At 36.3% G+C, this 12169-nt stretch overlaps 1 protein-coding gene and 1 long non-coding RNA gene across 2 annotated transcripts in view; one reads left to right on the forward strand and one right to left on the reverse strand.

Moving 5' to 3' along the window:
* Positions 1–2170: 2170 nt before the first annotated feature.
* On the forward strand, positions 2171–9234 carry LOC121382671 (HIG1 domain family member 2A, mitochondrial-like). Its single transcript, XM_041512204.1, has 2 exons — positions 2171–2346; positions 7016–9234. The coding sequence occupies exons 1-2, from the start codon at positions 2208–2210 to the stop codon at positions 7186–7188; spliced, it is 312 nt and encodes a 103-aa protein (XP_041368138.1). The 5' UTR covers positions 2171–2207; the 3' UTR covers positions 7189–9234.
* A 2554-nt stretch (positions 9235–11788) lies between these two features.
* Positions 11789–12169, reverse strand: part of LOC121384221 — a 1561-nt gene continuing 1180 nt past the window's right edge. Inside the window, exon 2 of the long non-coding RNA XR_005959362.1 lies at positions 11789–12006. This is a non-coding gene — a long non-coding RNA (uncharacterized LOC121384221). The remainder of the gene's footprint in view (positions 12007–12169) is intronic.

Raw genomic sequence — 12169 nt, forward strand, 5'->3', positions numbered from 1 at the left:
ATTCACAAACCTTGATTTGAACCAGTCAAAATAGATAATATATATATAAAACTAGTGTAACATATCTGGATACTTCTACAATACCAAGAGTGAAACGAGAGTTTTTAACCTTGGGGCGGGTCGGGACGTAGCCCAATGGTAAAACGCTCGCGTAATACGCGATCGGTTTGGGATGATCCCTGTCAGTGGGCCCATTGGGCTATTTCTCATTCCAGCCAGTGAAGTACGGCTGGTATATAAAAGAGCCTGGTAGGCCTATATGTTATCCTGTCTATGGAATGGTGCATATAAAAGATCCCTTGCTACCAACTGAAAACTGTAGCGGTTTTCCTCTCTAAGACTATATGTCAAAATTACCAAATGTTTCACATCCAGTAGCCGAGGATTAATAAATCAATGTGCTCTAGTAGTGTCGTTAAACTAAACAAACAGTAACCTTGAAACGGGGATATCACCTCTAAAAATAGACTAGCACGCGTCTCCAATGAACCGTTACTTCTCAAAATGTGGGTGATTTTTGAATTATATACACCAGGGTGACAATTTAAACACTACGGATGCCCGGAAATGGATATTCTCAACAATACAGTATTTTACATGTCAAAAATGGCTTTAAATACGTCGTAGTATTTAAAAACTAGGCTCTGTCATTTCATTTCAACTTATTTTCCTGCTTATATCCAATTAAGGTTCAAGCACGCTGTCCTGGACACACACTCCTCAGCTGTCTGGGCAGTCTGTCCAGTGGGTTAGTTGGTAGTGGTTAGTGGTTGGTGAGAGAGAATAGAATGTAGTTGTCTTAACATACCCATTGAGTCGCTAAAACTCGCTCTGGGTGGGAGCCGATAACGGGCTGCGAACCCTGTACCTACCAGCCTTATGTCCAATGACTTAATCACGACAATACCGAGGCCGGTCTTTTGTTATAAACAATAAAATTATTCCATGACAAAACGTTGTAACAACAGAGGAGAACGAGGGTCGAAATTATTTGTGCTACTCGCCCCAATCCCATTTTTCGGCCCCTAATTGTAACGATTCATTCAAAATAGACGTCTACTACTTGGTTTTACATTTTATTTTTGAATATTACCATTACGAACACTTGTGGATCTTACTAAAACTCGTCTTATATATCGCAGAAACATGTGCATGGAGGGCTTCGGTCTGTGACGTGACACTATTGTACAAGTGTAGATTATTTTTTGAGATTAAAACTTTCTGTGAGTCAGGAATTCGAACCCAGTACCGACAGATCTTTTACACTGTAAATTATTATTAAATTAATATTATTCTTATTTTTTTACATCTTCATCCCAATAATTTTACTCATTCAAGCTTTTAATTTTCCATATGTGGAGCGGCACGATACTGAGCCAAAGAATGAGGACAAAGTCATTAAAAATAAAAAGTGCTTAAATTTATTAAAAAACTAGTTTAGATATTAGATAAGACTTGTTTTCAACTAATACTATATACGTAACATACCGTGCATGCCTATATATGTATCAGTGCTTTTGTTTGCGTACATGTGTGTGCTCTCTCTCTCTCTCTCTCTCTCTCTCTCTCTCTCTCTCTCTCTCTCTCTCTCTCTCTCTCTCTCTCTCTCTCTCTCTCTCTCTCTCTCTCTCTCTCTCTCTCTCTGTGTGTGTGTGTGTGTGTGTGTGTGTGTGTGTGTGTGTGTTGTGAAATGGAAACTAATTTCGCCCGATGAGCGGTCAGTTTGGCATGGATCCCCATCGGTGAACATATTGGCATGATGATGCTATTTCTGAGTTGTGCTATCCGAACTGTCTGTGGGATGGTGCATATGAAAGATCCTTTTCCACTAATGGAAAAATGTAGCGGGATTTCTCTCTAAGACTATATGTAAAAATTACCAAATGTTTGACATCCAATAGCCGATTATTATTAATAAACCAATGTGCTCTAGTGGTGTCGTTAACAGACTAACTAAACAATATGGACCGACTTTGCAAAGCCTGTTCTTCTTAAACGCAGATGTTTAAGCATTCTAAATGTGTGTAGTTACACGCGTGTAGGTTATAAACAGGCTTCGTAAAATTCGCCCTATGACTTTTATTTACATTCCAGTTTGTATTTTGGAGGGGCTCCCTTAGTGGAGGGAAAACTAAAAATTGCAAAGTCGTTGGATCTCTAACACATTGATGGAAAATCCGAAGCATAATAAACAAGAAGAAAGGAAAATGGTAACAACAGCAGCACAGGAGACTGAGGAGTTCGCTTATTTACCGCCACCAACCCACGATGCCTCGATATACAAGCAAGAGGGTGTTAAGGAGAAGTTGATCCGCAAGACCAAACAGAATCCGTTTGTTGTCGTGGGTACGTTTGTTCAGCGACATAAATGACAATGATGGTGTCATTGCATGGGGCAATTGGCATTGAAACGTGACCTGTGTTTCGGCTACTTATAATTGCCCCAGAATTAATCACGTAGGGGTGGTGGGGTGTGCTGTAATTATATGACGCGCCTGGTTAATCTACAGAATGTTTTCCCTTCTTAATACATATGTCAAAGGCACTCAATCACGGATTCAGTGGGCTGTATTTCTCTAAATAATAATTAAATAAGTCTAAGATATTAATTATAAATAGAAATTAATTTGGAATACAAAACCTCACTATTGTATCATCCAAAACATTTTAATGGAACCATGATCAAGGAAATGCTATGACAACCAGAGAGCACACTTCATTTTTAAATATCGGAACTTATTTGTGTTAAGTCACAACATATATACGACAGCCGTGTAATGTAACCTTGACTTTTATATAAACGATCACCGTGTATAGAAACTTGGCAGATGACGGCTGGATATATATACATGGCAAATAATTAAAAATATATTATTTCATAGCAGAATAATGGTGAATATGATGAAATCAAATAATGGTGGGAGTGGCAGCAGGGTATGCACTTTACGGTCGCTCGATCGCCCATGGCAAGTCAAAATAGCGCCGGGCAAGTCAAAATGTTGTCACGTGTCGCCCGTCTGCCGACAGAAAATTTCTGAATTGTATTATGTATCAAAATACAAACAACTAATGTTTGTAAGAGATTGGAAAATTATGTTTTATTTATTGTTTTAAACTGGTTTACTATTAGTAGATCTGCGGAACCAAATCCATATGACATAATAGCGACTACTTCCCCAGTCTATTGTGAGCCACCATCTCTATATCAGAAGAACACAAACAACATTAACAGAACTTTACTAGACAGATGACAGTTAACAAGTGACCAGCTGATCCACGTGATACAGGAACCATGAGACATGCGCGTGCACATAACATGATACGATAACGAATATTCACGGACAGTGACAAATGTTCACAGACAATGACGACTGTTCATGGACAATGACGAGTGTTCTTTATACATTGACTTGTGAAGTCCCACAATATCGAACAATCTAAAACCATTCGGAATGTCTCGGCCGGTTTTGATTATGTATTCGGAAAACCTCGACCACGTAAATGTATCCGTAGGTTCAATTGGAACACGTAGGTCATGTCCGTCTTTACTTTCCATTTAGTTACAATCAGAACTCGTCACATTCTGCTACGCTGTTTTGCAGAAAGATTTTGTTTACAAGCCTGAGGTTTTCCAAAGTTAAATTGTGTTGGCACGTTTTCGTTTCTTATGGAATATACCAAGTCTACTATACCAAACATCCAATCGTCACTGCAAACAATATCAACATAGATTGTTGTCAGCTTAGTATTTTTTAATTCCTCGTCATACGACAAGAATTATTAATAGCACCTTATTCATTCCAAGACCGAGCCTTGGTAAAACATTCAAGATGTTTGATTTGTGTGGGTCCCATTACAACATAATTATAATTTAATTACAACAGTTTGTAATAAAACTAAAACAAGTTCTTTTTCCTTCTTTTGTGTTGTTATTATTGTATGATAACATGTTTTTAAAGTGCAATTTAAGTAAGTTCTTTTTCTTTAACGAAATTCGGTCGCGGGCCATTCAAAAGTTGTACGGGCGAGTCTCAAAGTGTTGCTGTTAGTGGCCGGATTGGCCAGTCAAAATAAATCCCAAGTGCATACCCTGTGGCAGGGGTAATTTGTTTGTTGTTATTTTCTGGTGAGGGGGCGAAATTTGTGGTGGAGTCGAGACATACTCCCCCGGAAATTGTATCAGAATAGTTTTTTTGTGTGTGCACTGACAGAATATTGTGGCGAAATGGTTTTTGCTTATATACACAATATAATGTCATGCGTTACTAGAAAGTGAGCCCTGTTTATTTATTTAGTAGTACTTACATTGATTACAATGTGTCAATAAAATTTACCTCATTGATCTCATTAATATACATTTAATTTCAGTTAAATCAAATTCTGAACATAAAATTATGGTTTGTGGCCCCTCCTGTATATATATTATTTGCAGGCATTTAACATATAATATTGAATATTACAGAGGTGTTACTCAACTTTACTATTATTGATAGCAGGGCTTGAACTTAACAACGACACCGACTGCAAGTGCTGTCATTGAGATATAAATTGCCGTAGGTTGAGAGGATCATCAACGACACTTTTGTACCGTCGGTAAAGCTCCTCAACAATTGCAAAATATATACACCTGGTGTAGATTATCTGCCAATATTTAACATTTGCACATTTGAAATGTGTCTACATACAGCAAAATCACTTTTCAGTAATTTTTATTTGCTGCAAATTATGTTACATTTAAAAAAATGGTCACAGGCAGACTCAGAATTGCCGTTGGCGACCTGTTTCACCCATGGCAATTCTTTTAAAAATTGCTGTGGGAGGCAAATTATTAAGTTCGAGCCCTGAGATAGTGATTGGCAGGCCTCCGAGAATTGAACATTTGTATAAACTATTTATGGGTTATGCAAAAATAAATTAGGTAACCCATTTCGTTTTTAGCTAACCCATCATGAACATGTAAATGATGTCATAAATTCGATGCGCAGACACAAAAAAAGGGGTTACGCAAAGTTGCCAAACTATACTTATGCGAGCGATGCACAAACAAAACTCTCGCAATTTTCAGAGACCTGGATTGGTCAGCACTTAGTTCAAGTGTAGTTAGTGACCTCCTAGCAGGGCTAGCCCTGGCAATCACCATATTTGCAAATTTTGAAAGCAGTTGTCAAATTTTATTTTAATTTGGAAAAATAATTTCATGTAATAATTGACATATTATATAAGATAACTGTCGATTTCAGCAATTTTTCAAGTTTAATAGACAATTTGGTGAAATGTTTTGCTCAGAGTTAGCCCTGCCTAGCAATTTGCTTCACGCTATTTACAACTAAAAGACCTGCTATATGTAATACAGTTCGTGGCTAATATATAATTTTAAAAAAATGTAACAATAACACTTCTGAAAATGTCACCATCTTTAAGTCACTAAGCGTACCAATCTGTGAAATTAGCTAAACCGTTAGTACTGTTACTGAATCATAGTTATTAATTATGCTTATCTGTAACAATAATGGCACAACATTGGCGTTTTTTGGCATGTGCTTGGTTTTAAAACAGGTAACATGTTTTCCAGCTTAGCCAATGTGGCCTACGACTACCCAGTTTTTCGCTAAACGTTTGCAAATTATTTTGACTGAATCGCAGTGTTCATTCAGTTTAATGTATAGCATAAAAAACAAAACTGTAGCATGTTTTGCCATCCAAAGGTTGGCTTAATTATAACTTACCCCAGTTGAATCCAGCTTTACATGCAAAGGCAAGTTCAGCCTGCCAATTGTGTGTGTGCGCGCACGTTAATATTGCATTTTTATAACCTAAAAACCCCTAATACTGCCCCCTCCACCCCCCAAAAGTAATAATAATTATTATTAATTTATTATAATGATAATATTGGTGATTTCATGTCGTGGTGGGGTGGCGCTGGGTGGTTGTTACAGAGACATTACTGGTACATAAATTTAGAGGCGGGCCTCAGCAGCTAATAATTAGTAATTTTTATTTTTATTGATTTATTATTATTAATGGCATCACATTTATAACTGGTTTATTAAATTAATACGATGACCTTTCAACATGTGTACATATAAATCATATACAGTTTACAACATAATATCATATTAAATACAAAAGCTTTACTAACAAATGCGTTAAATAATTTTTGAACAAATTAGAAAGCATAAATGACTCGTTCACACTGTTTTAAAAAATCATGTTTTTTCCTGTTAAGCTAAAATATTTATTAAAAGATAAAGGTTGTAAAATTGTTATATGTATGATACCTTATATTTACGAAACATAATTCCAAAACCACAATTAAAATATACAAAGTAAGTATATGTATGTATGATATAAAGAATGGAAAAAGTACTATTTGATTCCATTTCAATGTGCGAAAAACACAACTCGTCATAAAATGGTTTCAGTATAGAATGGTGCAAACAAGACATTTATACACAAGGTACATTTTGTGGATTCTGTTGTTTGCGACTCCTGTAACAATTCTTGAGAAAATGTTACAACATCTATTCTTTGACTGTAATAAGATAAAACCACATATATGGGGAGCATTACAACATTGGATACCACGCCAATAGGCAGGAATATCACCTCTCTGAAAAATAAAATTTAACATGCAGTTATTCTGTTTTTAACAATGGAGAAAACCCTGACAACTAACTACTAGTACATGTATATGATCATAATATTTGGAATTCAGTCTCTACATACATACACTTTCAGAATTCCAGTTTGTACCATGAAACACGTCTTTGCTTTTGTTTTGGTTTAACGACACCACTAGAGCTAATGGTAATTTTGACAATATAGTCTTAGAGAGGAAACATGATGTTATATTTTTTCCTTAGTAGGAAGGGATCTTTTATATGCACCGTCCCTCAGACAGGATAGCACATACCACAAACTTTGATATACCAGTCACAATGAAACATGTCTCTTGATACCATTGGGTGGTACAATATTTAACTGTTATTTTTTTTATTTTTTTTTTTTCATATAGGTATTGCTTTAACAACCTTTGCGTTAACTTATGGAATCTATCAGCTGAAGACTGGCAACCGACAGGTGTCACAGAGTATGATGCGGTTGAGAATTGTAGCCCAGGGCTCCACAGTACTGGCTGTTCTAGGAGGAGTATTCTATGGAGCAAAGACACAGGGGACGAAGAAATGATTAATTGAGTAGTTACTGCCAGCCGGCTGTATTTATGTACATGGAAGGTTTTTTTTCTGTGTTTTGTGCTAACACTTAACTATATATACACACATCATGTTGACTCTGTGGTGCAAAGTTTTAGGGTACAGAGTGAAATATAAAAACATATTAAAAATTGCTAGGGTTATCTGCACTTGCTGAATGTGCCTGGCATGTTTAGTGTGGCAAACAGCCTCTTTCATATACAGAGTAACAAAAGAAATACCAGTATGCTGTGAACAACATTAATAATCCCATAGTGTTTATTATTATGTCTTATATTAATTAAAACAAAATCTTCCTGTCTGTTGGCTTAAAATCTCAAAATTTAGTGTCACATGACCGTTCTAAAACAACACATTTTATTTTTATGTTCCACCTTGCTTTTTTTTTGTCAGTATATTTTTTATGTGTTCTTGTATCTGTACCAGTACTCTGTAAATGAATAATCTTAATTTGTTTGCAGACATTGACCTGTTGTAGCTTTTTGTGTTGTACTGTAGTAATGTGTACCTTTTGATATGTCACATGTATGTGTACAAATATATTATAATTATTTGATGCTTCAAGGGACTACCCTGTATTTTTTGACATGTGTTTGACTGACAGATCCTTTTTACGAACTATAATTACAAATAAAATATATTTCTTGTTTAAAATGTCCATGTCTGTATATTCAGTTAGTTAAAATGTTTGTTGTGGTTCAGATTTCAGTTTACTTCCTAGTAATACACATTATGTATGTGTATATATAAAATTGTTTGGAAGGACAATCCAATTTGAGTTATTACAAACATTAAGTCCACAATGAACTCATTGTATATAGAGACAATGAGAGTATATACCAGAACAGTTATTTGTATGTAATTTTAGTCGTTAAAATATTCTAAAACATGTTACAACAGCAGAAAACACAGGACAGTCTCTTTAAACAAATTTGTGGTCGCAGCCAATGTGAAAGATCAAACTAAGACAATCCCCAAATAAACACAATTTTCGCAATATAAATGTCTTATTGTATGCCAAGATTAGTAATCTGTACATAGGAAATTAGCAGTTAAAACTGGGTTAAAATTGGTTTTGTTTAGCAACACAGTTAGAGCACATTGCTTTATTAATCATTCTTTAAAGGAAACCTGCTACGTTTTCCAATTACCAGCCAAGGATAATTTTTATGCACTACAGACAGGACATTACATACTTTGGCCTTTGATAAGTTTACGAGTCTTTGGGGCACTGGTTGACACAGGAAAAAACCCATCAACGAAAGGGTCCTCTAAGGGGATTTGATCCTTCAACCCAATTACTTGAGGGAAGTTCTCTACCAACTGAGCTAGAGCTAAATCCTGCCCGCTAGGTCAGTTTTAATGGCATTGAATCTTAATACTAACTAACAAATAGTTATGCTGCATTTGAGCGTGATAATGTGAACTTGAATTTTAAGAATGTCAAGTCAAAGCATTTGTGATGAAACTGTACCCCATCCCTGACCCCTATAAGTTGTGATTACAATGGATTTATACATACTTAGTAAGCTATAGCCAATGTCGTTATACTTAGATATGTATGTGCCATGCCAAGCATGGAGTTGCTTCCCTTGTGTTCTTTATGGCTACATATTTGTCATTTTACATGATGGGTTGCGTTACTCTGATTTTTAGTGTGTGTGGGGGTTTTTTTCTCGTTTTTTTAAATAGATTAATCATTGAATAAATAGCGAACATAGTTTGTACGAGGTTTTTAAAAGTATGCTCTGTGTTGAAAGATGGCTGTTACGGTGACTGGTTTTAGAAATGTTTTTTTTTCTAACGGTAATATATTTTGTCAGAAAGTTTGTTTTGTATATGTACATAGTAGCCATTATGATTATATCAGAAATAAGTAATGCCATCAGGTTTATACGAGGAGTAATTCAATTATGTTTGGAGTGTAATTTTATGCTACTACACAGACGATGACGAAACAAATGTGGGACGTTGCTAAATTTTATAATTTAAACAAAAAGTGGTAATGTTAAAACTAATAGTAAAAAATCGAAAATATTTTACACTGTCTAATAACCAGGGGTTGCTGTGGAAATTGTCCATGTGTGCACTCACACATTATACCACATTCTGGTTGTAATATGATGTACACTACACAGTTTGTATACCATTTGGAAATATAAATGACAAAACAATTTATAATAATAAATTTTTATTTCAGATAAGTTTTGAACTTGTGAGATAGAACAAAAGATTGTACTCTTGTAGCTACTGACTGTCATTTGTCATTGAATGTCATGTATAATGTTATAAAGATTGTCTAAAAAAACCTATAATTTTTATGTCTTATTTCAAAAATAGTTCCAATAATGCTGACACTATATATTTTTTTATTGATTTCTTTTATTGTTATTAATACAATACTGAATAGTGTTTGTTTCATCTATAGTTCGTATGGGTCAGTTGTCACCCCAAACATGCACAGTGCCTCACCCCACCCCCAAATTATTTTCGAAACGTATGTTTTAGATATGTGCACTATAATATTTGGTATCAAATAATTTTGGAGTCGTCTATTATGGTTGTACCTTTCGGTCCACCAATAGGTTGTTTGTCACACAGGATATCCTGCTGGGTGATATGCACACTCCTCACCCAAACATACCCGGAATGGCAGTCTCTGAAAATCACTTCATTGGAATAGAAATTATCCTGCTAAGAAATTCACCGGCTAAAATCACAAGAGACGATGTAGGCTATGTATGGTTATCAAATGCTATCTTCTATTTAGCTTATGATTCTTTTATATTTTAATTCTACAATGCTATAAAATATATACTTCTTGAAAGAAATAAGGGAACACATCAAATTGTAGACCAAATTTAATTCACAACTAACGTAGTAACGTCTGTATTTTATACCAAGTTGTAATGTGGGATTGCATGTCTGTAGTGTTGAATGTGCTACCTATATGTTCCCAGTAAACAATAAGATGCAGTCATTATTTCTTGTTGCTATCTGTGTGATCCTTTATTTCTTTCCATCAGTATATCTCAGATGTCCTCATTTTCACACACTACCCCACACTCTCGCCTCACACTGCTGTCTGATTTCCAACAGGACAAATTTGTTTTGGATTACTATTTATAAACAACCATTTACAGCCCTGTCACATCCGATTATTTACATGCTATAACATTATTTTCCTCTTGTATTTACTTTATACTTTAGACAAACTCCGGTCGTCACAGGCGTCGAGACCTTGTTAAAAGGTCCATTGGAATCTGCCTTGTATAACGATACGAATTAAAATACGATATTGGTTATGTGGTTCCTGTTTACCATGAAGTGTCATTATTGTGGGTATGCTTTTCCAGGGGCGGCGCAGACGGTACAGCCGGTACGGTCATGGCCGTACCACTTGTCAAAGAGGTACGGCATGCCCGTACCACTTTCGTGTGAGCGGGGGGGGGGGGGGGGGGGGGGGGTATATTTGTTGTATCTGTGAAAATTTTCTAACAAGTAATTTGAAAGGCGAGTCTCGAGAGGAAACCCGCTGCAGCCACGCAATGAGCTACTCTTTCTGACCAATATTTTTATATGCAGCATCCAGGTCAGGTCATAGCCTCTGTTATAAATTAACGTGTACATTCAGAGCAAGCTGTTGTAGCACACGCCTGTCATGGGTGTAGGTGTCGAATTACGCCTGGTTCTTCGTTACGGAAAAGGAGCAGCATCCCACATACCACTACCTTTACTGTCTGAAACCCAATGGGTTCACTGCCTGGGATCGACCCTAGACCGACCACGTTTTAGGTAAACTTTTACCACTGGGCTAGGTATCGCCCACCTTCAGCAACAAGACTAGTGTTGTACACTGAATAACATATTTCATGGGATTTGATAAAGCAGTTCATGTGCCGCTCTAGTAGAACTGAAAATACACAAATGGGTATGAACACCGAGTAAAATCGATCTTGGACCTATTGCAACTCTAGATGGCGCTCCGGCACTAATAGTTTTATTTTGGATGACGGTAAACCGTACGTGCTTACAGCAGAAGATAGTTTGGGGGTGTGGCAAACATGCAAAGCGTGGATCCTCATTGGTAGGCTTACGTATAGGACCACATGGAATCATGGTACTAGAAAATGATGTGTGGATTCAGAATGAGCATAGTGAGTATACTTTCAGGCTCAAGCAAATGTTTTTCTTAAAAAAAAAATTTCGGGGGAAGCACGCCTACCCCACCCCAATAAACTTCGCTCACCACAGTCGACCCCACTGAACAATTATTTTTGCACATGCGCCTGATTGTTTCTTTTCTCGTTCCATCCAGTGCACCACAACTGGTCGAAAACCTTGGTATGTGCTTTCCTGTCTGTGCGAACGTGCATATAAAAGATTCCTTGCTGCATTAGGAAAAATGTAGCGGATTCCCTCTGATGATCGTGTCAGAATTACCAAATGTTTGACTTTTATCAATGTGGTAATACAATAACCTAAGTTAGGGTGGCAATTCATCACTCCTCTTACGTGCATTTCTTTCATGGTGAGGTCTTATCAAACTGATTCCCTTTCAATGAACAAACCAGTTTTAAACTTTGAATGTTTTTATTTACAAATATTTTTTCGACTTTTGGTTTTTCATCGTGCCCATGGCAGTAAATAGCCGAAATGTATCCATAAATCCCTTCCTTGGTCCATTTAGTGGTGCCTGAACACGAACGAAATGTATCGGCCGGGACTTCACGTACTCTTCCAGTTGCATCTCTCTGTAAACTGCATTGGGATCAACAGCCTGTTTTTTATCCTATAAATAGTTTCGATACACATTTATATGTCGTATATGTATGTATTGATGGATATATATATTGATGTATCGATGCATGTATTGATGTATGTATTGATGTATGAATATCTATATATTGTATGTATGTCGAGGTTGACATACATATACATTAATGCACTGGCGC

This window comes from Gigantopelta aegis, chromosome 10 (genome assembly GCF_016097555.1).
Source record: "Gigantopelta aegis isolate Gae_Host chromosome 10, Gae_host_genome, whole genome shotgun sequence".
Classification (NCBI taxonomy): domain Eukaryota; kingdom Metazoa; phylum Mollusca; class Gastropoda; order Neomphalida; family Peltospiridae; genus Gigantopelta; species Gigantopelta aegis.

What these genes read in the sequence shown, in the direction of transcription:
- LOC121382671 (XM_041512204.1), top strand. Translation starts at nt 2,208, where the DNA reads ATGGTAACAACAGCAGCACAGGAGACTGAGGAGTTCGCTTATTTACCG. An exon ending in GAATCCGTTTGTTGTCGTGG is followed by an intron (nt 2,347 to 7,015) that starts GTACGTTTGTTC and finishes TTTTTCATATAG; the next exon opens with GTATTGCTTTAACAACCTTT.